Source organism: Pseudochaenichthys georgianus, chromosome 10 (genome assembly GCF_902827115.2).
Source record: "Pseudochaenichthys georgianus chromosome 10, fPseGeo1.2, whole genome shotgun sequence".
NCBI classification, from domain to species: domain Eukaryota; kingdom Metazoa; phylum Chordata; class Actinopteri; order Perciformes; family Channichthyidae; genus Pseudochaenichthys; species Pseudochaenichthys georgianus.
Genome location: NC_047512.1, coordinates 9,863,268 through 9,890,867, shown reverse-complemented (window position 1 = coordinate 9,890,867; position 27,600 = coordinate 9,863,268). Strand labels below are relative to the sequence as shown.

At 39.7% G+C, this 27,600-nt stretch overlaps 1 protein-coding gene across 1 annotated transcript; it reads left to right on the top strand.

Moving 5' to 3' along the window:
- Positions 1-72: 72 nt before the first annotated feature.
- Positions 73-22,639, top strand: elovl6 (ELOVL fatty acid elongase 6). Its single transcript, XM_034093043.2, has 4 exons — positions 73-344; positions 19,423-19,554; positions 19,999-20,150; positions 20,854-22,639. The coding sequence occupies exons 1-4, from the start codon at positions 259-261 to the stop codon at positions 21,294-21,296; spliced, it is 813 nt and encodes a 270-aa protein (XP_033948934.1). The 5' UTR covers positions 73-258; the 3' UTR covers positions 21,297-22,639.
- The last annotated feature ends 4,961 nt before the right edge of the window (positions 22,640-27,600 follow it).

The window sequence follows — 27,600 nt, the reverse complement described above, 5'->3', positions numbered from 1 at the left end:
TCTAGATCTACAGAGCAAAGTAAAATGGTTAGCGTTAGGACCTGGAGTCCGCTTTCCTGAGGAGGAGGGCGTAGGCTCTGTCTGCCGGTAGAGGAAGGTGCGGAGAACGCCTAGATGCCCGCGCGCACAACCGCGAGGTCCAGACAGCTTCACGAGCGATGCAAGTAAAGTGTTGCGAGGAAACAAACTAACAAACAGAAACACCTCGACCACATCGTCTTGTTTGAGCAACGATTACACAAACACTGCACAGTGAGCATGTCGGTGCAATTAGCTCTGCACGAGTATGAATTCGAGAGACAGTTCAACGAGGACGAAGCCATCCGATGGATGCAGGAGAACTGGTAAGGCTACATTGTGATAGCGCCTCGTTTTTTAATCCCACAATACAGTATTCCTCTGCAAAACTCTGCATAAGTACGTGCTTAAAGTGAATTGGAGGCTGTAGCCGTGCACATGCATCCGCCTCGCTCACCGGGATTAAACCTAGCCATATTTTATTATTTCAGAGCCACTGTCATCATCCGCAAATTGCTGCTTCTGCTTCATGAAATTAACAAATTCATGGAGGCCTTCAGCAGCGTGTGAAAGCGATGCTCTGCCACACTTCAAGTTTGTCTGAACTAGTGACTTCCTACATGGCTCTCCGATAATGCTTTGTGCATCTTTTTATGGGTATCCTCATGGGGTTTCTATTTAATTTATTGTGATTTATTCTTCCGGTATCAGCTACCGCCATTCCCCTATAAAGGTCATGCATGACTCTAGCTGCCTGATTCATTTAGTTAGTAACTACCCCAATGGCATATTGAACCATTCCATATTGAACCATAGGAGGGTAAACTACCTCTTGGTGTTCTCCTCAACATCAAGTGGTCATGATCATGATTTTTTGTAAAAGTAACTTAATGTACTGTACATTGAAAGGATATCGCTGTATAATTATAGTGATGTAGTCTAACTGAGAATGAACACATCTTAATACAAGTCACTCAAAATTCCATTATCAATAGTTTATGTTAATTTTCTGTATACATAAGTTAAGGGCTCCAATTAAAACATATTTGTATTGTTGATTAATCCATCAATAGTCTTTAATGAACCATAAGATTAGAAACTACAAGATGCCAGACTCTAGAGGCTAAGGTCTTCCAAAGGTTTGGTTGCTCGAACAAACAGTCCAAAATGTAAACAATATTCTAATGGCCTTGATATGAAATGGTGAAAAGTAGCAAATCCACTCATTAGCATGTCTGGAATCAGAGAGTGTTTGCTGTCCATTGACTTATTGATTTACAGACAAACTTTATTAATGAGATGTTTTTGGAAAAAGGACACTAAACACACTGCAACAGAGTTATGTGCAGTGTATTTCAAGAGACCTTCTTTAAATGTCAATTTATATGTATTCTAAAGCACAATAAAACAGTATCCACTGACCAAAGTTCTCCATATACGTGTGCAAAATACAGCAGGTAAACCGAGCAGACAACCAACAAAACATGCCTAAAACCATTCTGAGATAAAATCAACAATTTGACAATTTAAGTTAATTTCAGAGCAAAATAAAGTGAAAGAGATGGGCGTTGAACTGTGCATTAAACCATTCAGTAGAAGAGGGGAAATTATTATGTACAAGTGTCATATTTGCTCAGGGCAGTGTCTGCAAGACTGTACACAACAATATCAGGGAATGAAATGTTACAGTGGCTACTAGGGTTAAGTAAGGTTACGTTTTGTTTTATTGTAAAATGCCTTGTCTTTTATGCTGCTGCAACACCAATTTCCCCCCCAAATCGGGATCAATAAAGTACCATCTTATCTTATCTTAAATATTGCTTTGTGGTTGTAACCATTGATGCATTTCATATTTAGGTCATGTGCTGGTCCATCCAAACATCCTTTGCATGAACTAACGTAATGGTCATTATTATCCAGGTCTATAGGTTGAGCAAATACATGGTACTAATGCAAAACAAAATGAGTCATGCGGTAAGATAGCGATGGGCTTCATTACGCATTCAGTGGCACTGAGTTTGTATAAAGCAGCATACGGTGAGCAGGAGGCATTCATCTGGCTTCTATCATCCGTTTAAATTGCGTGTAGAAAAGAGTCATTGTTAGAATATAATTTTTGCCACAAATTCAGAGCCAAACTTGGAACAGCTTGTTTCTTATTCATTGGAATGCAGTCTGGGTGTGTGTGTGTGTGTGTGTGTGTGTGTACGAGAGAGAGAGGGGGGAACTGTGTGGGAACTGTGTGGGAGCTGTCCATACCCTGGTACTGACAACTGACCAATCACGTTAGTCTTCTGATGTCGGCTGACGGAGAATTAGCCAATGAGGTTGCATCTGATCTGTGCTGACTTCTCTGCAGCTGCTCATATAGTGGAGGATGTCAGACTAGACCAGTGCACATGGCTGAAGGGGAACAACCACAGAAAATAGGATTTGATAGGTTGTTTATTGCATTTTAAAGGTTCAGGAAGCTACTGATTTAAGCATGACATATTTTGTATTGCTTAAGGGTGAGACAGAGAAAGGAACAAAAACAAACAAGAATAAACAAGTTTTAAAAGCAAGCGTAAAAAACAATCTTTAATTCAGTATGATAATGAAATACAAACTGACTTGCTCTTTCAACTAGGCTAAGCCAAAAGCAAATCATTATTTTACTTTTTGGATGACAAAGGGCTGCTAAGCAAGACTGTTTGTTAATATGTCATTGTTTATGATTCTCTTTTTAAATTCCAGTTCGGGTGCAGTTGTTGTCACATTTAAATAAGGAAAGTAAAAGCAAAAATATTTCCGAAGATTTAGGCCATTAACAGTTTTACAGTAATACATGGCAACACACACATTCATTTAGGGCTAATTTACACACTTTCGAAAGTGCCAATTCCGGTCCATTACACTTTAAACACCAGTGTGCACCGATGTAGGCCAAGGTTGAGTAGGTCTGAACTACTGCTGTTACCTTTTGACTGCTGTTGAAAATGCCTCCTGTGACATCACTGAGGTTAGGCCCGAATTGCAACATACTTTTACGTTAGTTTTAAGCTACAGTAATACATGTGTTTCAAAACAGACATGATGAGACATCTCTTAATACTGTATGCAGCCTATATCATTGTTCTGAAGTGAAAACTGGAGACTGGTACACTGATCTGATTGGTTCCCTTGAGACCGGCTGCAGACATCTCAGCATTGTGATTGAGTAACCATTCGTCAGATGGCTGGGAAAAGGAAACGGAAGGAGTGGACAGGGACACAGATGATGTAATATAGCGACAACAGGTTAATCCTCTTTCAATCCTATATCAAACACAATAAAAATACAATGGACTCGAGATCTAGTGGAGATGCAGACAAATATTTTGGCCATGCATATTATAACAGTGTGCGAAAAAGTACACGTCCCACCGTCCGGGACGTGTTATTTACAATATCGGATAAGTAGAGCTTTCAATTGACTTGTCCGGCGGACAAGTGATGTTTTTCGGCCTGATATATTGACAAATTATTGATACATTCAGTTTACAAAAGGCAGAACTCATTCGCAAATTGTACGTGTCCGCCATTGTTCGTTTAGAAGTGTTAGTTTCGGTTCTGCTTGTCGATTCCTAAGGAAATGCATCTCGCCGCTTTCTGTTCAGTTAGACGGGGGCGAGGCGGGGCGGGGCGGAGCGGGGAGTGTAGCACAGTGGCCGGGTTGGGAAGCAAAACTCGGTTCCGAGTAGGAACAAATAACAATTGTCCGGTACCGGGATTAATAAGAGTTGTGAGGACAGGAGGCGAGGCCGAGCCCCGCGGACCGCAGCTCTCTCTCTATGCTCCGTATCAGCTGATCGCTGCATTTCTCTCTCTCTCTCTCTCTCTCTCTCTCTCTCTCTCTCTCTCTCTCTCTCTACACACAGCAGATCCGCTGCCCATTTAACAGCCTCATCTTTGTCAAACTTTCTTATGTTCTTTTTCTAACACGTAATGAAGATTATTAAGCGTTTTAGCTCCTGTGTTGTTAATATTGACCACCATTTCCTTTATGAAGTGAAGCAGCCTCCCTGTCTGTGTCCTCGCGCTGTCCTCACATCCCCGGACCCCCAGACTTTGAGGAGCACAGGGATGTTAGTATTGTTTATGAAGCAGGGTATAGAAAGTAGGGATGCACGATATTGGGTTTTTGAAACCGATACCGATAACTTCCTGCTTCTCAAGACCGATACAGATACCGATAACCGATAATAAAAAAAGATTTACGCCACTAATTATTTTAACGCGATTAACGCATGTGTATTTTTTTTCCTTGGCCGCCCCGTAGTTTCAGAGCGCATCGAGTTTAAAATACCATCTACAAGCTGATGCTGACAGCCCCGCTCCTGCCGCCCGCTTGTGGCAGACCACACTTCCACGCTCACCGACTGGCCATCGGGAGGACCGGGAGGGTGTGTGTGTGTGTGGCCCGTGCGAGCGAGGGAGAGACCTTACGTGCATTGTTGTTGTTAGCATCTGGTGCTAGCTAGCTGCGCTAACGGATATAAGGAGCTGTTTAAATGAAAACAGAGGAGCGACATTTCGCCACAACTGCGCCGAGCACTTGACTTTATGCAGTAAGCCAGACAGCGGGACATTGTAGGAGAAGTCAGCACACTCAGCAACATGATTGCAGCGTCCAGGCAGCTGCGGTTCGAGCATATGCCTTGAGTTGCACATAGCTCCAGCGCACACGCACACGCACACACACACACACACACACACACTTTGTATTGTATTATTGTCTTCGTACGCTTTTAACACACCATTGTAGCGATGGCGATGTTTTAGGTGACTGATCAGGTTCGAAGTATTAGGGAGCGCTGGATTTGTGAAGAACTCCCCTCTTCCTAAACCACTAATACCACAGTACTGGCAAAACGGGAGGAGCCGAGTGAAAAACAAGCGCCCCTCATCCCAATCCACCCACACCGCAGGATCTTTTTCTTTTTTTTTTACCCAAAAAATATATTGTATATTATCGGGGCTATTAATACTGTTATCGGGTTTATCGGGATGACGTCATAATTCCTAATATCGGACCGATAATTATCGGGCCGATAATTATCGTGCATCCCTAATAGAAAGTACATTATTGAAATGAAAATACTATTTATTTACTTTTACAAATGGTGAGCAGCTGCAGCATGTGTATTGCAGGACATGTGTATTGCAGGACATGTGTAAGCGTCTTTGAGTTGTAGAAAAGCGCTAGGCCTATAGGCTATAATGTATTATTATTAGGGCCGGGACTTTAACGCGTTAATTAAGATGAATTAATTACACAAAAATGAACGCGTTAAAAAAATTAACGCATTTTAATCGCACTTATTTTTGCACAGTGGAACGTTTCTCACTGGATGAGTTTCAGGCGTACCGATTATACTGGAGCACCAACTAACGTTCATGACTTCAGCATGGGACTTCAAACAACAACAAACCACGGTGAACAGTAGTCAAACATGAACGAACAAGCTGATGAGACCGCTTTGGTCGGCCCCGTGGATGGGACATTTTGTTTTAAAAAAATGGACGGATGGAAGCGTTGATGAGAGCACGGTTGTGTGCAAATTATGCAAAAAAGAATTTGTATATCACCGCAGCACATCAAGCCTAAAGTATCACTTAAATGCAAAGCATGTAGCAGCTAGCGTGGACGTTAGCCCGACTCCGAGTGCAAGGAACCACACCCTGACCCAACCCACACTCAACCAGACGACTGGTTTCAGGGCCAGGATAAGTAAGTCCACGTCTGAGAAAATAACCAACTCCCTGGCTCACTGGATTGCACTCGACTGTAGACCACTTGGAGTAAAATCCATGTGAAAATTGCTTCTCACTGTTCTCAGGTCAAATATGTATATTTGATTAAAAATGCGATTAATTTCGATTAATTAATTACAAAGCCTCTAATTAATTAGATTAATTTTTTTAATCGAGTCCCGGCTCTAATTATTATTATTATTATTATTATTATTATTAGGTTATGTCCTATGTGTTGGACTGTGTCTCACAGGCAGGTTGCAGTGTAACATCAGAGGAGACTGGGCCAATTGTACATTCTCAAACTGCACCACTTAGAACTAACTAAACAATGCAGAGATTATTTTTATATGATTGTATTCAATAACCGTAAGAAATTAAACAGTATAAAGTGATTTGTAAATAGGAATACAGATTTGACTTAATGTTTTCATAAATATATTTTTCTCCCAGTTTGTCATGGGACTTATTTTTACCCTCTCAAAGAACCGGAATCGAGAACCAAAAATAACCGGAATCGAAAAGCAGAACCGGAATCGTTAAAATCCAAACGATACCCAACCCTATGTGTGATGCAGTAAAATCTTACCGCTCACTTACGTTAGCGGTGTCGTAAAAACCGTGGGAAAATGTAAAATACGAAGAAGAAGATTCCAGTGGCCCCAATTTTTGTCCATTCTGGACAAGTGAAAAATGAATTCGGACAAGTAAATTGCCAAACTCACTTGTCCATGGACAAGTACTCTCTAAAAACTTTTTCTCACACTGCATATAGTACACTTTTAGTTTCTACATCACTTAGTTTAACAAACTGATGTCATCGTAAATATTCAAATGGAATGTTCAGACAGCATTTCACACTGCTGTGCATGAGCATTTGCTTTTTTGTAGAATAGATGCATTTGGTATGTGTTTTATTTCCTTATAGTAATAAATGCATTGGCTGGGATTCTGTGTGATGGTTAAAAAACTGGCAATTCAAAACAGCCTGTTATTTGTTGATAGTGTTCCTTGCCATCTAAAAGAGAGCTGTTAGCCTCTGTTATACACACATCTTTAACTTGTTGAATCACTCTGTACTCCCACAAACATCACCATTTCCCATCGCCATGCAGGTTGCGTTCTCTGTTTATTGAGAAGCTGCTGGGGCAGATGGCATCGCTGTGGGTCTCTGCAATTCTGATGGATTTATGATTGTTTTAGCCTTGGAATGATAACAATGGATGCACCAGTGAGAATGCATAATGATGTGTTTGTTGTGCACTGTTTTGTCAGTTAATGTTTATTCACATATCATCTACCTGCCCTAGGGATGTAACAATGTTGTTCAGAAGTATCACCGCCCTTTGACTTGTCTTGAATGTCAGGTTCCTATGGTACTAGATGAGTAAAGGAGATAAGTCTCTTCCTTCCAAGTCTCATGTTACTTATTCAGTTCCAAAATCTATCCAGCCTATTGTCACAGAGTTCGGATGGATGAGACCAATAGATACCCCCATCTTAAATGTAGAATCAAGGCATCCTTCCTATCCTTACAGAGCTTGTTCTCTCTTCTCTTAAAGGATGTTTGTAACTTACCTTTTTTGTTTGAACAACTTGGATAATGACGTTTTCCAATATTGCTTGCATTCAACAGAAATAATAAATGTCAAAATTAGGGATGCACGATATTGCGTTTTTGATACCGATACCGATAACTTCCTGCTTCTCAAGACCGATACCGGTACCGATAACCGATAATAAAAAAAGATTTACGCCACTAATTATTTTAACGCGATTAACGCATGTGTATTTTTTTTCCTTGACCGCCCCGTAGTTTCAGAGCGCATCGAGTTTAAAATACCATCTACAAGCTGATGCTGACAGCCCCGCTCCTGCCGCCCGCTTGTGGCAGACCACACTTCCACGCTCACCGGCAGGCATCGACTGGCCATCTGGAGGACCGGGAGGGTGTGTGTATGTGTGGCCCGAGCGAGCGAGAGAGAGACCTTACGTGCATTGTTGTTGTTAGCATCTGGTGCTAGCTAGTAGGGATGCCAGCGATTATTCGATTATTCGAATATTCGTTACAGTCTCCATAATCGAATATTATTTTCAAAAATCGATTTTATTTATATATCTTTATTTTTTATTATTTGTTTTATTTTATTTTTCTGGCTTAGTTTCAACCAAAATATATATAAATATATATATGCTAATAATAGTAATAGTATTAATAATTGTAAATGGTCATTGGTCACACCACCAGTTTGTATGATTCTGTTTTCCTCAAGGTTGTGTCTTCCTGGTCGAATGTACTTATTGTAAGTCGCTTTGGATAAAAGCGTCAGCTAAATGCAATGTAATGTAAAAAAATGTAATGTTTTACTGTAAACTTGGAGGAAGCCTGCGTGCAGAGCAGACTGCTGCTGCAGCACGCTACACACCGTGAGTTCCTCCTCGTGGAACTACTTCGAACTTACAAGTCCAAAGGAAGTTAAATGCAAGCTCTCCGAAAAGACGTTGGTCTATCACAGCTCAACCTCAACAATGTGTTCGCATTTGAGTGCGAAGCACGCCAAAGAGGTTACAGAGAAAGACGCCGCACAACCGGCCATTACCAACTTCACTTCAAGGCCACGTCGTTGTGATGACATGCTTGTTTGTTGTTCCAGTAAAGAAAACAACGGAATTCCTTTTGTCTGATTTTTTTTTTTTCTTTCTCACCCGCGGGGGGGGTGGGTCGGTCGAATAATCGATTATTATTCGCCAGGGCTGCCGAATAATCGATTTTGATCATGGTCAGTTTCTGGCAACCCTACTAGCTAGCTGCGCTAACGGATATAAGGAGCTGTTTAAATGAAAACAGAGGAGCGACATTTCGCCACAACTGCGCCGAGCACCTCACTTTATGCAGGAAGCCAGACAGTGGGACATTGTACGAAAAGTCAGCACACTCGGCAAGGATAGTGCACAACATGATTGCAGCGTCCAGGCAGCTCCGGTTCGAGCATATGCCTTGAGTTGCACGTAGCGATGGCGATGTTTCAGGTGACTGATCAGGTTCGAAGTATTGGGGAGCGCTGGATTTGTGAAGAACTCCCCTCTTCCTAAACCACTATACGCATAGTAATTAGCAGCGAACCGCTTCAACACGTGTATTTCGGGTTTATTCACGGCATTCATTTTGTTATTCTACAGTATTGTTGTTTTATAGTTATTTGTTACTGTATCCAACCTAATTTGTGTTCTTTGAAATTGAAAAGGATATTGCATTGTGTTTGTTGCAGTTGTATATGTCTTAAGTGTAATTTGGCTTGGCTTCCTATTTTGTATGGACATGCTTTTATTTTGAAGGAGAGTTAGCGCTTCTGACAGGAAGTTGTTGTTGCTATGGAAACAACGTGACGGAGATTAATGGAGAAAAAGTCATATCTACATATATAGACGGAGAAAGTAAACAATAACGTTTATGGTTAAGTGTTAGCACCCCCCGAAGAGGCACAAGCTCTTATGTTGATATTGGAGTTTTCAATAAATTCAATTTGAAAAAAAACAAAAAACAAACATCCGAATAACGAAATTGAAACCCGAATAGTACTCCAACGAACGGATATTCGGATATTCGGGTACAGCCCTAATGGATACCCCCATCTTAAATGTAGAATCAAGGCATCCTTCCTATCCTTACAGAGCTTGTTCTCTCTTCTCTTTATGAATATTTGGTTAAAAGATGTAACTTACTTTTTTAGTTCGAAGAACTTGGATAATGATGTTTTCCAATATTGCTTACATTCAACAGAAATAATAAATGTCTAAATGTATACGGTGAAGAAGATGTAGAAGAAGTGGTCATCGGTAATTTAAAGCAATTTTCAAAATGGGACAACCCAAAACAAAACAACAAAATATATTTCCCAGTGCAATTCTAAATGTTCCTTTGATGCAGTTGAAGTTAATATTACTTGGTCTTGCACACGATTACGCTGATCATTTCCGACTGTGTTGACCCAGCGTCCGCTCCAGGCTTGATGTTCGCTGGGCTGCTCTAATTCTCACGACTGGTGAGATGAAGATGTGGGATGGCTCCTCAGGAATGAAGGTCTGCCTTGAGTGTTGCTTGGTCTGGTTTTACCTTTTTAGACTTTATCAAGCTGTCAAGGAAACGCTTAGGTGAAATCACATTAAAGAGCAGTTTGTTGTATGGTTTATTTTTTAAACCTTCCTCGCTTACTTTGAATAGCGGCCTTCTTCCTTGCCTAGGCAGTACATTGCATCTTTTCTTAGCACGTTATCTCCATCAACTTTCCATCAGTGGAATAGCATGCCTTGCATGCAGTTCATAATTGCATTACTTCTTCCTGCCGTTCCAAGAATGTGTATTGGATTTCTTGTTGTGTACATGCGTTTCATTATTTAGTGCTAATTGAGCCAATAGAATAAATAGTTGGGCACGCCCTCCTCAAAACAATAACGGTTTACCATTTTTGACTATGAGGACATATTGGTCGAACAGACAGACACGGCTTGATCGATAGCTTTAAAGTTTAGTCACTGATTGTAGTTCTGTCACTTTGAAAAGAATTCCAACATTTGATACAATAAGTGAGTTGTATATAGATGAAATTAGGTGCGTGGCATTGTGGCATGGCTCTGGATGTTATTAAGCACTTAACAGTCTAAAATAAGTAACACACATCTAATGGCACATTTCCACTAAAGGGCCTCACTCGGTATGGCTAGGCCTTGTTAGGACTTGCTCACTTTATGCTGTGTTTCCATTACAGTTTAGTAGCTGGGGCAGTAACTATAGTAACGCAGTGTAGGCGGAGCCGTGATGTCATCTTAAATGAGAACCACAGAAAAACATTGGGTGGCATTGGGATATATATTTTTTAAATCCTCTGGAGCAGAGAGAGGAGCTGTGGATTATTGTTATTGATTAATGCATCAGTGTTTCTTAGTGTCAAAAACACTAAACTCACAACTTAAAATGAAAGCGTTTAGTTTATTTAATAAAAGAGCACATATAGATTAGTTGCAATTTGGTGCTATATATATATATATATATATATATATATATATATAAATTATTATATATATATATATATATATATATATATATATATATATTTTTACACCTTCAATTTCAGGGGGGGTATGGGGCTCTGTTGGTGGGGCGCAGCTCCCCTCCAAGACAATGGTAGGGGAAACACTGCTAACCGGTATCAGTATGTTGTTACTTTGGCATCATTTTGAAACGTGTATTACAATTAAATCACGGTCAAATATGTTCATTTTGTTGTAGTTGTAGCCCCCTTGCCAGCGAGTCTCCCTCTAGTTTAGCATACTCAGCCCGACTCAGCCTGGTTGTTGGCCCGGAAAGAACCTCGATTTTATGGGGCCAGAAAAACTGTGAAATAGTACCCGCTAGCCGTAAATACGCCAAGTGGAAACGCAGCCAAAAACGGGCCGGGCACGGCTCGGCACGCTTAAAGCGAGCTCCGCGCTGTAGTGTAAATGCGCCATAAATAACTGTTCTGTTTCCTCAATAGAAACCTTGTCCCTTCTTGTGGGCCATCACATGCAGGATTTACTAAATCAATTTGTGGTAGGGTTTTTCTAGCCTGGTTATTTTTAAGTTCAATTAGAACGTGCATGCAGTTACTTGCACGTGTGTGTGGTTGTCATAACTGGATAAACGGGTGCTCCTATTTGTAATAGATATCTTACTTGCAGCACCTCGTTTGACTTATTTTGAGTTTTGCTGATCATCGTACACATTGGCACAGCAACTCTGATTGCCTTTTTTACATTTATAGATCCAGACTGTGCCCAATAAGCTGCACCCCCTGAGTGCTTTGGGTGCTTTTGAACATTTCGATTCACACTCTTAACACATTTAAAACTGTTGGCACACAGTTTGGTGAGACAATTTGACATCAGCTCAGTGGCACAGACCTGCAGAGTCATTAGACTGCAACCTCAGGGTTACATACCGGCTGAAATCTCCTGCTCCTCCAGCTAATACAGATCCAAGTTTCCCAGCAGGTTATCCAGCAGGTTTATAAAACACTGCGAGTGGGGGAGGGGCTGCACATCCTCATTATATTACAAACTGTACAACATAGACTGCGTGCAGGTACACAGACTATGTATCTATCATAAAGATTATGTATTTAATTGTTAGTTACAGTTTACAATGGTGTATATATTTTCTCAGTGGCAGTTGTTTGGATGAGTTAAAGTAACATGCCTTTGCAGCCTGCTAAACAACATACCAGTGAAACGCTCATGTTAAAAAAAATTCTGTGGATTCTTTTGTTGATCTAGACTCGCAACAAGCATCACTTGAGTTTAGATTCTTTCTTTTTTTTTATCTCAGATTTCCGCTTGATTTGGCAATATATCAAACAGTGCCATGCCTAGGGCCTTAACAATCACACATGGGATAAAGAGAGGTCGGAGATGCCGTGCCTACTCAACTGAGAAGCTTTCATGATACATTCATAGTTCTGGCATATTGTCCTGGTTAGACATATCACACACATTATTTTAGTTGGTGGTTTAATTTGTAAACTGATACTTTAATTATCGAATGTTTTCTTTAAATCGTTTTCTACCAAATTAATGAATATCGTATTTGACCAAAACAATTTACACAGTGTTCTATTATTGTTTTGACCCTATTGACTTTCTGTAGCCACAGACATTTCAAATATTTTACAGTATATTAAACTTTTTGTACACAATTGTACTCATGTTAACACATATTGAGTTTTTAACTTTATCTGGGACACCTTGCTTTTTAAAAATGAAGCCACTGCTGTGACCGTTATTTGGAGGAAATCTCCGCTGGAGAGACGCAGCTGATTTCCAACCTTGCAGCAAGCATGAAATCTCTGCTGATTCTGTAACTGCTCCATGCTGATCCTCCCTGAAAGAGCTCTGATGATGGAGTTTTCCAATTTGTGCTGCCTCGGCCCACTTTGACAAACACTGCCCTCTCCTATACAGTATTATCCTGTGTAGACAGAATTCGGAACTAGTGGCTGTGTTTACTTTGCGTTATTTCTGGTTTGTCATTGACATGTTGTAAGTGAAACTGTATTCCATATAGGGGTGGGCGATATTGAAAAATATATTATCACGATATTTTTCATGCAGTATCACGATAGACGATATATATCACGATATTTTTTCATGTCGGTTATTATGGTTATTTTTCAAGTTACTTACAGTACAAGCACCTACAAGTAGGGATGTCCCCGATCACCTTTTTTTGCTCCCGATCCGATTCCGATCATTTGATTTTGACAATCTGCCGATATCGATTTTTCCCGATCCGATCTTTATGCAATGCATTAAGAGAAAAAAAGGTAACAGATAACGGCTGGTCATCCAACGCGATGAATTCAGCTATCTTGGCTGTTATTTTGTTGGCCTTTTCACTGTTCTGGGGCAGTTTGTCTTTCCTTTTAAAAGTCTCTGAAAGTGTCGGTTGTTTCAGTGCCGTTACCTGAGTGGCCGCTGTGTACTCGTCGTGTTGTTGTTGATGTTTGTTTCTCAGGTAGCGTATAAGATTGGTCGTGTTGAACGTAGCTCTGTTCTTTCCACCACGCGGAACCTCTGCCTTGCAAACATTGCATCTGGCTGTTACACTGCCTTCGTTTTCAATTTTCTAATACTTCCAAACTCCTGACATTTTCTCTGTCCCGACTCCCGAGTCACCAGCTGAACGTAGCCTCTCGTTAGCTTACTGCTACTATTAGACATTGCGCCCACTCTGTTGCCAGATTTCAGAGAAATAAGCAACCAGGTCTGAAAACAAGCCCAAAGAAAGCAACACATACATGATGTTGTGTCATTTTAAACCAAAACTAAGTCCTCAGGATGACTTTAAGACGTGAACATGGTCATTTTTGTTTTGTAACATTAAATAAAATAATAAAAATATTTTATAAAATAAAAAAAAAAAAATTTAAATCCCGATCCCCGATTTTTTTCTCCCGATTCCGATCTTTTGAAAATCACGTGATCGGCTCCGACCCCCGATCACGTGATCGGATTGGGACATCTCTACCTACAAGGTAACAGAAACTAAAACAAAAAGGAGTAACAGGCCAAAATAGCATTTCAAGCTGGTTTTATTTCTGAAATGAATCCCTGAATGAACAATTCAACATTTTGATATGGCTTCAAGGCACAGTTTCTCAGTATAAAAATGAACTTTCTGAGGTAGCACTAGCAGTGAACATCAATAAACATGAAAAGGAGGGTAAAACATAACTAAGTAAAACATAAAACATCAATGAGGAAAAGTCAGTGCCAAACAATTAAAATGTAAACTTTTGACTTGAAGTGCAATAAAAGACTTTAGCATAACTGAAGGGAAAAGTTTATTTTTTTAATATTTTTTTTCCCAATTTTTTTTCTTTTTCAATTTATTTTTTCTTTTTATCACGATAGATACGATATCTCTGAAAAAGCATATCGTGGAGACCTAATATCGTCACGACGATATATATCGTCATATCGCCCACCCCTAATTCCATAGGCTTCTTTATATGTATTCATTCAAAATTAGTACTCCATCTTGTTTCATCTCAAGATTGTGCTTTCTAAAATAGTTTCTCAGATGAGATGTTGGCATTATTTTTGAAGCATTTGAAGGAAGTAAAACAACTGATCAAACTGTTAGCCAATGACAAAACCCACAGGGATTATCCCAACCACAGCCAGACAGAGTTGCTAGCAGATCTTGTCTACAAATCAAACTTTATGCTTTGTAGCTCTTCTTAAAACAAATTGACTGTTGACAAACATGACTCACTATCATTTGTCAGTTTGTCAAAGCAGTCATTATATTTCTTTTGTCCCTTGGGTCATTAAAATAATTTCACTTGCACATTGGCAAGTGCAGCTTGTTTGAAAAAATGCAATGATATCCCAGGTCAGGAGTACAACTGTAGAGGCACCAGGGTGCATGAAGGGATGATGTGAATTCACACTGATGTCTCAAATAGATTCCTGACAGCAGACATAGCTTTGCTGCAGCTGGCACTTCACAGCCTTTGCAAAGACAACAGCAGCGGCCCCACCCCCACAACCACCCTTCACCAACTTGTCAGCTTTGACCATGCCCTCGGCTTTCTCTACCCTTTATTTCTTTTTTCAGACAGTGTACTCCATCTTCTAAACATAACACAGTAGGCCGAGCACATCTTAACCTTTGGCTAGGTCTGCTTGTACTTGGTGATGATAAAACACCGAGAACAAGACAGGGACATTTCTCCACATCTTTATGCTTGGGCCGGGGCATTCAAAACATTCTTATCTGCAACAATCATGGGTACTTTTTGAAATGATCTTCGTCCTGATAATGGCTTACATGTAGAATACCATAGATGAGATTTGTTGGTACATTTCCATAAGGGCAATGAGGTCATAATTACTAATGTGAATAAATTGTAAAGTTATGACAACAATACATAATTAATTGTATCTTTAATGATAGTGCTACAGGCAAACACTGTTAGTATTCGACAATAGGGATGCAACTTAGCTTTTCTCCTTATAGATACATTAATTTGTTCAAGTTGTCAAAGAAAGTACACACAGTTTCTGGGGATTGGCCTGTTTGTCCTATACAACATGTCTAAGTGAATTCCAAGTATAAAGTGTACTGGATCCTCAGAATCGCAGCTCAAGCCAGACATCACTTTGACCTTTGACCCTTTAACTTCGATGGCAGTACACAGAAAGGGAATGCTGAAATTGTTGCTCCTCTTCTATCCAGCCGGCCTCTCTACAGTATGTAGGCCACAATGTGGTCTGTGTTGCTCTCTTCTGTCCTCCTCCATGTGTAGTTGAGAAACAGTGATGTCATTCTGCAGTCCGCCCCTGTTGTCATTCTGTGAAAGATGCTCCTCTCCACTTCGACTGGGCCGCTTTGTCCTTTGTTCTGTGGAGGTGGCCTGGATCAGTTTGTGGGCTTCCTGCTAGAACAGAAAATTGGCATCCGTCATTCTTGTAATACTGACGAACAATCAAGTGGATTGTGTTCAACAACTGTCACTGTTATTGTACTGTTGTTCCTATCTTTATTGACTTGGATAACAATAGTTTAAGCCTCAGAGTTGATCAGTTCAGCCTGTTCACTGTGATGGTGACTTAAGTTCTCAAATCATACAGCTGGTAATAGTTTTTAAATGTATTTTAAAGACAGGTCAGAAATGCCCCAAATAGTCTGCATTACGGGTACATTTTTCTAATGAATTGACATTTGCTAAGACTTACCTTCTAAATTGTACTAATCAAAGGGTTCCTTATATATTTTTCACATGTATCATGGTTTTTTTACTGGCTAAGCAGAATGCACATTTTCCCTCTTTTTCTTGGCCTAGTTAAACACCTGATAAGCAAAATAAAGTGCTCTTTGTGCTGTGCTCTGCTGAGGCTGCAAAAGTAGTAGGATGTGTTGCTGTTTCAGGTGAATTATGTCACGGTTCTGTGAGAAATGATTTTTAGTAGGGATGCACGATATTGGTTTTTTGAAACCGATAACTTCCTGCTTCTCAAGACCGATACCAATACCGATAACCGATAATAATATAATATATATATTAAATGTACCTGTAGTTTTTGCACACCTGGTGGTAAAAAAAAATACTAGTAGTGAGCAAATGACATGAGCATTACTACTATGAACAAAACAAAGCCAAGAACAGTTGACTCTCAAAGTGACCATATTTATTTCCCCAAACAAATCTGGCAAACTTCTTGCCTTTTTCAAAAGCCTCGTTGATAGGTAAAAGCCCCGGTGCCTTTGCAGCTGGCTTTGGATTCGCCGCTAGTTTAGCAGCGCAGGCGTCTTCGTGCGCTTTTAACACACCATCGTAGCGATGGCGATGTTTCAGGTGACTAATCAGGTTGGAAGTATTGTAGCTCGTTGCCTTCTTCCCTCCTCGTGGAACTTCTGCATTGCATCTGTTAATACAAATAGCAAGCGAACTATCTAACTCTGAAACTTTGAAATAGTCGCATACTACCGACGACATGTTTGTTTGTTTACTGTCCTGGCTTCACGGCCGCACACCATTTACGTCACAGCCAGGCATGAGTTAGGGAGCGCTGGATTTGTGAAGAACTCCCCTCTTCCTAAACCACTAATACCACAGTACTGGCAAAACGGGAGGAGCCGAGTGAAAAACAAGCGCCCCTCATCCCAATCCACCCACACCGCAGCATTTTTTTCTTTTTTTTTACCCAAAACATATATTTTATATTATCGGGGCTATTAATACTTTTATCGGGATGACGTCATAATTCCTAATATCGGAGCGATAATTATCGTGCACCACTAGTATTTAGTGAGTTTCACATTCTTATTTGGTCACAAACTATGAAATCATATGGTTCTCTTTGTTTAACCTCTGAAAAAACAGCTACCCAAAAACAGCTACCTGACTGCTTGGGCTAGTTGTACACAACTAATCATCCCCAGGGCTAAACTCAAAGAGCTCCCAGAATGCCTCATCTCGTTTATTTCTCTTACTGTCCGTCATGACTTACCACCTGCGCTTTGTAATTGTTCTGAGCACTGGGAGAAGCTTTTCTTTAGATTTAGTCGGGCCATGTGATGTTTCAGCAGAAGTCCTCTGACAAGTCATTAAAGCAAACAGACGTCACAGGAAGGTGAGAGTTGGAACTGAATAGAAGCATATACTGTAAAACTGAAAGCTAAGTGTTAAGCAGGGATGCAAACTTGTCACCTTTCGGCGAAATTCGCCGTTTTGAATCCAAAATAGGTCGTTTGTGTGATTCATGTAGATCTGCAATACAAATATTTTTGGGGTATGGGGGGGGGGGGGGGTCTGGGACCCGGAGTAATCTGCGGCCGCAAACGGCTACGTGCCATCATGACACGCATGGTGTTCTTTTTTTATATATTATAATGAAGCGCGAGCTGTGTGCTCGAGTCTTCCCGCCTGTCGGCTCTGCTCATGGATGTATAATAAGGCTCTGCTGCTCCGCGATGATGGTCTAGCTTCAGCAGCTACATTACCTATGGGTGCGTTCGTTAATATTAACTGTGTTGTCCGGAGTCACTGTGTTGGACCGCTGGTGAACAGCTGTTAGAACGGGCCGTTTAGGTGTTCAGAGCAGAGCTCCCTGTCAGAGCGGCACAGCGTGATGTGCACTGAAAATTTAACTAGCAAACGAGCATCACTATCTGCTAACGTTAGCTTTAGCCTTCGTTTTCTATTAGTTTTTTTCATAGGCTATAAACGGAGGTGGTATAAGTATATATCTTGTACTTGAGTAAAAGTAGAAGTACCCAGGTCTTGTATTTGAGTTAAAGTAGAAGTACCAGAATGTAGGAACAATCCTGCAATCAAAATGTTCCTCAAATAAAAGTACAAAAGTATTATCATCAAAATATAGTTAAAGTAGCGACAGTAAAAGTAGAAGTACTCAGGTCTTGTACTAGAAGCACCAGAGTGTAGGAATACTCTATTACAGTAAAAGTACTGCATTCAAAAATGTTCCTCAAGTAAAAGTATTAAAGTAGCGACAGTAAAAGTAGTCATTGTGCAGATTGGTCCATTTCAGAATAATATATATGATATGTTTTATAATGATTGATCATGAAAGTGTTCTCAAAGCTGGTGAAGGTGCAGCTAGTTTGAATGACTTTGTATACTGCAGGGTAGCTTGTGGATTTACTCCAGGTGGAATTAAAGTCTGATTCAACACTTGATTATATTTCACATCATTCATCCACATCTGTAAAGTAACTAAAGGTATTCAATACATGTAATGGAGTCAAAGTACACCATGTACCTCTGAACTGTAGTGGATTAGAAGTACAAAGTAGCAAAAGAAACATTGAAATACTTAAATAAAGTACAAGTATCTCAAAATTGTACCCAAGTAGTACTTGAGTTTATGAACTTAGTTACTTTACACCAGTGGCTTTAAAGATCGAAAGACTAAGCCTTGCACAGAGGCATGAAAATACATTTTCAAAATGCTCAACAGTGCTGCCAAAATGTTAAACTCACTGCTACACAATTAAAATAAATGCTTTTATGTATATTTATATTAGATGCGACTCTTTGGCGTTTCTGTTCTTAGTAACACTGCTGCTTTAGTTGTTCTGACTGCTAAAATCCTCTGTTATTCCTAATTTTAAAGCCGATATTCCGTGGGGTCGGGGGGCTCGGATCCTTGTCACCTTTGTCATACCTGATGAGTTTGCATCCCTGGTTAAGGGACTGATGGATCTGGGCCCAAATGTTGAATCATTCCTTATGACGTTGGCACAGCTATTGATTTTGTCTGTACTTATTATAGTGGCGCTGTTGGAAGAGAAGCATCATTTTGGTTTAATACATTTATTTTCAAATCTAGAAATGAAGGGTTTAAAAGTGCCCGAGTCACACTATATTCCCTTAGTAACCATTGGGATGTTTTTAACTGAAATCCATTAAGGAAAAGTTCCTTTTGAAAACATGCTATTTTATCTGCTTGACTCCTCTGATTTGTTGCAAGAGGTTGCTTATGCAGTTAACAAAATATGCTATGTTAACACAATGAAATGTAATAAAAAGGCTATTATTAATCTTGTTTTTTTTGTGTTTGCAGGAAGAAGTCTTTCCTCTTTGCTGCACTATACGTTGCCGTTATCCTCGGCGGCCGCCATGTCATGAAACCGAGGGAGAAGTTTGAGTTGAGGAAGCCACTGGTGCTATGGTCGCTCACACTTGCTGTGTTCAGGTGAGACAGCACTGATATTATTAATATGATTAAATAAATATAAATTGTAATCATTTTTGCAAATAATAAAAACTATGTTTTCAGTTGGTGTACCATAGTTTTTACGAGTCATCAAGGTGCACAGTAGACAGACAGTGGATTCATTATCTATGTTTTGCAATGGTTGCAGTGGCGTTTGCATCCGCAATAGTCTTACTTAATTTGACCAGTAAATCAGTGCTAACTTTTTTGCCTTTATGTACATATAAATACAGTGTGTAATGACTTTATAATTATAATAATGTTTGTAACATTAAATTCATTAAAAAAAAACATTAAAAACCAACAAAAGTAGGTTTCATTCACATGGAATATACTTCACATATCAACTACAGTCACAAAATAACCACACATTTTTCTACTTCAAGGATTTCTTATGTTTGCTTTTTCTCACTGTCTTTGTAGTATATTTGGTGCCATCCGTACTGGAAGTTACATGATGTACATCCTGATGACCAAAGGGCTTAAACAGTCAGTTTGTGACCAGAGCTTTTACAACGGGCCTGTCAGCAAGTTCTGGGCCTACGCCTTTGTACTTAGTAAAGCACCAGAACTGGGTAAGTCTTGACCTTTTCATGTCTTATAGTGTCTGTCCACTGGGCATCATTTTTGCTTGTGCGTAAACCATCTTGCTATGTAAATTAACAGGCCACCAAGTAAGGTTTAGTTTTGGTATCATGTTTTTGCCATAATTGAGTGGGAATTACTCATAGGACCCTTAGTTTTACTTTTAATCGTCTTAGCTTTTACCTATTTGTTTCACTCCTCTCTCCAAGCTCAGGCAAACAGCCTTGAGAGAGCTGTATCTACTGGTATAAGGCAGGCTGTCTCTTTTTGATTTGGCTTCAACCACAGCTGTCGTTAGATATGACCATAAAACAATATGTTTTGTTAAGACCATAACTGGACAGTTTGACCCTGCCAAGGACAGGATTTTCAGTGTCTTGTAGTATAATGTTGTTTATGCTCGAGTTTTTAAGCGTTAATGACAAGGGAAGATATGGTTTGGGCAGAGGCTTTGTCATTACGGTTGTTAGGCATTACAAACAGGCCTATAGTATGCTATGAGTGTAACCTTACAAATGGAAGCTCCTGGTGACTGTTTTACCACATGCACTAAGTGGTAAAAGAGTGAGTCAGGACCGGCATAAATGATCATTCTCTACCCGTTTCAAGCAGGTGTTTATCTACTACTGTACATGCTCGCTACAAAACTCCAGCTTCTTTTCGACAACCTTACTTTCTCTATCATTTCCGCAGGTGACACCCTCTTCATTGTCCTGAGGAAACAGAAGCTCATCTTCCTCCACTGGTACCACCACATCACCGTGCTGCTCTACTCCTGGTACTCCTACAAGGACATGGTGGCCGGCGGTGGATGGTTCATGACCATGAACTACTTGGTCCACGCCGTCATGTACTCTTACTATGCCTTGCGTGCAGCTGGTTTCAAAGTGTCACGCAAGTTTGCCATGTTTATCACACTGACCCAGATCACCCAGATGCTGGTGGGCTGTGTGGTCAACTACCTTGTGTACTCATGGATGCAGCAGGGCCAGGAGTGTCCGTCCCACATGCAGAACATTGTGTGGTCTTCCCTCATGTACCTAAGCTACTTTGTGCTCTTTATCCAGTTCTTTATTGAGGCCTACTTTGGCAAGTCCAAATCATCGGCAACAACTGTCGCCAAGAAGAGCGAATAAACAAGTGCCATAAGTACGGGAAGAAGGGAGATGATGATGAAAAAGGTAATTGGGAATGAAGAGCAGGGACCAGTGACTTGAGATAATCTGTTTGGTGTAAAGTTTGTTGGAAAGAAAGATGGTTGAAACGGAGCAGGCATAGGGTTGGGGTAGTGGTGGGAGAGTCAAGAGATGACTACTGTTTGTGCTTGAGCATTACTACTAATGTGCAGATCTAAAAGCCCTCATTGGATGTAGTTGAGGGATACTGAGGAAGCAGCATTGCCTTGATCAGAGCCATTGCAACATGTCCACCTGGTGTTTAAAAGCCCTTTTTTAAATTCATGATGAACAGTTTTTAAAATCTTAAATGTACCTAAAGTACAACATGACCAGATAAAGAAAAATGCCACAAGCATATGTTTACTTGATATTAAATACATATATTAATTGGTACATAATGAAGATGTATAGGTTTGTTAACTTGGGCCATCTGAGTGTGTCTTGTCCGTCCGTTGTCCATGTTTTTTGTTTTGTTTTGTTTTGATCTGTCAAAGAAAAAGTTTGAAACACTGGTAAGTGTTGGTGGTTGTGAACTGATGGGGTGAACGGCACTATCTTCTGTGTCTTACATTGCGAAATGCGATATTTTCTCAGGTCTTAGGTTATCTCTTTCTTAATATAATATGCATATCAAGACAAAGTAGACATGTTTAAAATCAGCAATGGTTTACAGTATGGCAAAAATGACTTCAGTTTGCTTGAAACAAATATGAATGAAGCTGATTGAACGTAATGACTCGGATGATCACTCTACTCCTGGGCATGAGGGGGAAACAGATGCTAACAATGCCCTGCTTCACCAAATGCAGAAGTTGCTGGCCACGCTTGGAAAATGACTTGCCATTGATTTCCAAATGCTACTCTGTGTTGAATGGTCCCTACCAGTGAAGAAATTGTGTATTTTGGACATTGAAGGCCTAAATGAAGAACAACCAAATTTATGTTTAGCAGAAGAAAAAACAACAACATGCCAATTGTCAAAATCTGCTGTATTGACTTTGAAAATAGTATGTATCCTGATGGTGTCTGTTGTGCTATTCTGCATTTACACTGTATCAATGTCAAAAACAGTTGTTGCTGAAAAACTTAACGTAAGAACAAAGAGTGACAAAATATGAAATGCCTCTGTTTTTTTTGTTGTCACATCTGTGGCATCTTGGTCATTCTTAATATTTTAAGTGCTCAACCTGAAAAGCCTGTTTAGGGCTTACATCGCAGATTTATAAATGGCAATATTTAGAAAGGTTAGAGGATGATTATTACTTTTAAATATGTTGAATAAAGTGTAAGCTTGCATGCTTGATTCAGTGGATCATATGTAGCAGTCATTGCATACACTTAGGCACACTAAGTTGTGTCTGCTATTAGCTCTTAAGCATATTAAGGATGACTTGTTCTGTTCTGTTGGTTTCACAAGTCAATATGTGTTAAAGCTGGATTACATTGGCTGGTGTCAGGTATAAACAGCCTACATGACCTGAGTAATTGAGGTGCTCTACCAATTAACAATTCCCCAATTACTCATGTATTCAAGAGTGTCCACATCCGCTGTACCTGAACAATCCCTAGTTTTGCATATTGTGCAAGAAAACTTAATCTGGGTATCTTGATCAACAGCAGATTGTTACATCATTTCCTGTGATGAATTGTTTCAGATTAGAGACACACATTTGAGCTAAAGCTTTACTCTAACAAAACAATTTGTTTGCCAAATTTGTTTCCTTGTTGCTTGTTCAGCAAACTAATGTTTATTTGATGAAAAAGAGAAGTAAACATGGTAGCCGGAAGTCTCCGTTTCTTCTCGCCCTCACATTATAAAACACGTCATTTCCGGCTACAGCTTTTATTCGGATCGTAAAGACTTCACATTTGTGATTGAGTTAAAACCCTTATGTATTGTGCTGCAAACGGCATTATTTGTTTCACTGGAAAAAAGTCTGAGAAATGTATTCTATAATCGGTAAGTGTTGTCAAACGACCTGCATGGTAATTCAAACGATGAATTGAATGCATCTTCAAGAAACAGGTTTAGCTAACTGTTACTGCCATTAGTCCCAATTTTGACCGCATATCGTATATTATGACATCGCAAACAAGTATTTAAAATATAACCTGCTGCTAGGAAATAGCTCAAGGAGAAATATTTTCTCCACAGTTTGTCCAATGTGGGACTGTGATGGTGAAGTCACAGATGTGGCTAATGCTAATGTTGTAGCTAGCCTCGGCTGAACGAACTTTCTTGTTGGGAAAAATTAAACATGCTTCAAAAATACGAGGTGAGCTCAATATCACATTAACAATATACAACTCAGAACATTAGTGATATGAGTTTTACATAATTTGAAATACTGCCATTAACTCCAGCTTCAAATGCATTATTTTAGGGGTTATGAGCAAACAATTTTTAAGGCTCTTGAATTCGTAACTAGCGCAGGTGTACTGTGTATAATGACACTGATGACTGCTATAATTAATGATATCTGAAATACACCTGTGCTGTTCCAGCTCAACATGTGTGTAAATAGTGAGTGTTGCAATGGCATTATCGAAACTATTAACTCTAGTAGACAAAGCATGTGATACAGAGATAGTATAGCCTATTTATTCATATGCATTCATAATGTAGTGAATGTTGTTGTGCAGGGTGCAAAGGATATGAACACTTGGATGCTTTACATTCTGTTCAGTATCAGTCACCTAGTTCAGTTTGAAGTACATAAAGTGCACGTTGCTGTGAACTTTGAAAAAGAAAATAATTCAAATGTTATGGGTCTGACTCACTAGAAGCTTTTGAAATGACATGTCAGGCATATTAGTCTGCAAACTATGGACTATTAATAAAACATTTCGGTCATATTTCAGAGTTTGTTTTGTAACAGCTTTGCAGAATTACATTTTTTCGTAAAAGTCAGAATTCTGAGAAAAAAGTCTCAGAAAATTAAATAACAAATCTCATGAGGACCTGACCCTGTTTCAGACAACAGAAGATTTATATTAAAACTGACAGCCATAATAGAGCTGCTCTATGCCAGCAAATGGTTAACGCCCTGGTAATCCCACCCACAGCTAAACTCTAGTTTACTGTGCTGAGATGTGCAGAACAGCCATATTAGCCATATTATGAGTGATTCAACTAACATCACTGTTTTTATAAATCTACACTCAAACAGTTCAGTCCTGTCAGACTTGCTTGCACATTAAAGGCAACAGTAGGCAACGGCCATTTACATGGAACTTAAGGATTTTGTCCTAGGATTCTTTCCCCCCAATGAGTTACTGACCAAGCAATCACTTTTAAACAGTTCAAACTGGAAACTGTACTACAACTTCAACTGATAATATAAATATTCCTGTCACAGTTTCTGAAAGTTGACTTTTTTTCACTGTGCACTATTGCCATCTGCTGGCACAACATGGCCATGACACATATGTATTCCCAGACCTATTTTCCTTCGAGTATTCCTGGTGGAATCCAATTGCAATTACTTTTTACATTACATTACATGTCACTTGTTAGACGCTTTTATCCAAAGCGACTTACATACTCAATACTGTGGGCAATCCCCACAGGAGCAATTTGGGGTGAAGTGTCTTGCCCAGGGACACAACGACATGCTGACTGCAGTGGGGTTTGAACCTGTGACCTCCTGATCCGAACACCAACGCACAACCCACTGCACCACACGCCAACATTACGTGTATGATTTCACTCTAAAATTCTCATGTTTTGACTTTTTGTCACGTTTTTTTGTGTCCTGGCTGTAAGACCAGCTCTTAGAATGAGTATGTAAACTGCAAGAGCAACTTTGTTTTACACCCATTTCAGAAACACCCATTGGACCAAAAACATCAGATTATGGCTTGTCTCGCTAGTCATTGTCATTTATTTGAGAGTAACAAGGATGATTGTTATTTGACCAGAATAATGAAAACAAGGCTCCGTGTCACCCTGAATGCATCACCTGCTCAAAAGAACTGAGATGGTGAGCATTGGTTTTAGCTGGGAGTTTACAGTTCGATGATGTCTTAACATGTTTAAAATCTCTTTAACCTGCCGAAAATGTAGTTTTTTTTGTTTATCCTTTTTAAAGTTTGCATGGGAATATCTATTTTTAAAGATAATGAATAAGAGTTGTGAATCTTATTCGGGGTTTTAGGATAAAAACATTTATAAATGTAAGTTCTGACTGCACACAAATGCCTCAAATACAGCCTTTTATCTTCTGGATATTTGGAAATCAACATTTGAAAGCTATGTTTTGAAGTTGTTGTAAAGGAAAAGCTAATTGATATACACTATCTTGGGATTAGCTGTCACTTGAGGGACAGTATACTTTAGGCTTTAAAACTCAAAATGTTACCTCCAATTACCCCCCAGGAGACACACAACTGAGAGAGCTCCCAGATTTGGGACTTTTCCTCCTCTGTGGTGCATCCATAGATTCTGGCTCATGTGTCTGAGTCCAATACATGCATTAGACCCCCCCCCCCCCCCTTTTTGATTTTAAATCTTCCCAAATCCTTGCAAACTAGTGTTACTCTGTCCTGCTCAAGAGCTGGGGGGAGCAAACACTGACCTGAAGGATCAGAGCAAAGCCTTTGAGTGGGTAGCTAATTCCTTCTTTAGCCCTCATCAGCTGTCCTCCGGGCTGGGATGGAGGCGTGAGCGATGAAGCAAAGCTTGCCCAATCTGGCAGGAAAATACACAATTAGCAAATAGTGACGATTTGAAACTACTGTAGTAGTTACCTATGCATTTTTGTTGTTAGAAAACACTAGTTTTTAAATATGCGCATTAAACTTACTTTTAGTACCTTTCCATTCTAATAATTTGTTGCCTTTTTCTACCAGATATCCATTGGTCCATTCAACCCTTCACAACACCCCTCTTATTTGATATTTAAAGTATGAAGCAACAACTAAAACCAAAACGTTTTTTGATTTGAACACCTAATTTCTATTATATTCAAGTTTAATGTATGCATTATGAGGGGTGTGTGAGCTTTGAATTACATCTGGTAGCCGCAAGCTCTCTGATCCGATGCAAGAACCTTCCCTTTTTTACTAAAAGCGACGGTAAATGTCAGCTCTAATATCTGCTGCTGGCCTACAGAAGTAGCAAATAAGTAGAATGCCTAGCTAGTTTTAGTTTTTGTTGGAACTATACATACTTCATAACATTATTTTTGATGATGTATTGTGTTTTGCATTATACGTAAAGTGAGCTTTTTCTTTCTTCCCAATGTATTCCAAAACTCTTGTTTTAGACTGCATGAATTGTATCTAGGTTACCCTAATGATGTAAGTGTATATTTATGAAAGCATTTAAACAAGAAGATTGATACAACACTGAGTACCTTTTAAGGCCTCTGTTATTTACACCATATGTGACTCTATTGCCCCCTGTTGCCCCAATTGAGGAGTAATACAAGATAAATTGACACTGGGCCCAATTTTATCTTGACTTGAAGGCTGAGCTGCCGCTGTTTTAGAGTGGTGCTTGCCTAACCTATCAGTTAGCCCTAATGGAGGCCAATATATAGATAAGTGTGTCTTGCCAGGAAAATCAATATCGATGTGGCCCCTGATGGTTTTTGCGTTAAAGTGCTTTGTTTTCTGCCATCGCCTCGAAACAAAGAGGCCATGGGTGCTTCTATTAACAATCCTCAGTCAACCTTGAGACAGAGTCACAGGCAGTCACAGATAGAAATAGAAAGTGACAGATGGGGTGGTGGGAGTGCAGGGCTGCAGCTCCGGTACCAACTTCACTAGAGCGTTAGATTTGGTGGAGGATAGAAAAGCATCATCAGTGGAGCAGGGGCAAGAGCTTGAGAAGAGCGTGGTGAAGTGCAATTGAGACGAGCGGTGAATGGCCAACATAATCTTCCAATAAGAACAAATAATATAATTAGAAATTGTATGATACTATGGAAAGGATATGATAAAAAGCACGGCAAACATTTAGTAATGAAAATAGTTTTTGTGTGTACAGTTAACTTGGGTTGACGCAAAAATGTTTGCAGTTATTAACAAAGCCCATTTTGGTGAATATAGTTTTATTGATGGATAAAATGGCAATTTCGTAATTCCAGTTATAGCACATACTGTAGGGGCTGAAACAAATACAGAATACAGTGTGAATCAACTCTCTTGAAGGTGGTTGTATTTAAAAAATAATAATATCACCATAGTTTTGATTGTCTAGATTTAAAAACCTTCAAAGAAATGAAACGGAAATCAACTACAAGTTCCCTCCCTTTGA

What these genes read in the sequence shown, in the direction of transcription:
- elovl6 (XM_034093043.2), top strand. Translation starts at nt 259, where the DNA reads ATGTCGGTGCAATTAGCTCTGCACGAGTATGAATTCGAGAGACAGTTC. An exon ending in CGATGGATGCAGGAGAACTG is followed by an intron (nt 345 to 19,422) that starts GTAAGGCTACAT and finishes TTGTGTTTGCAG; the next exon opens with GAAGAAGTCTTTCCTCTTTG. An exon ending in CTCACACTTGCTGTGTTCAG is followed by an intron (nt 19,555 to 19,998) that starts GTGAGACAGCAC and finishes CTGTCTTTGTAG; the next exon opens with TATATTTGGTGCCATCCGTA.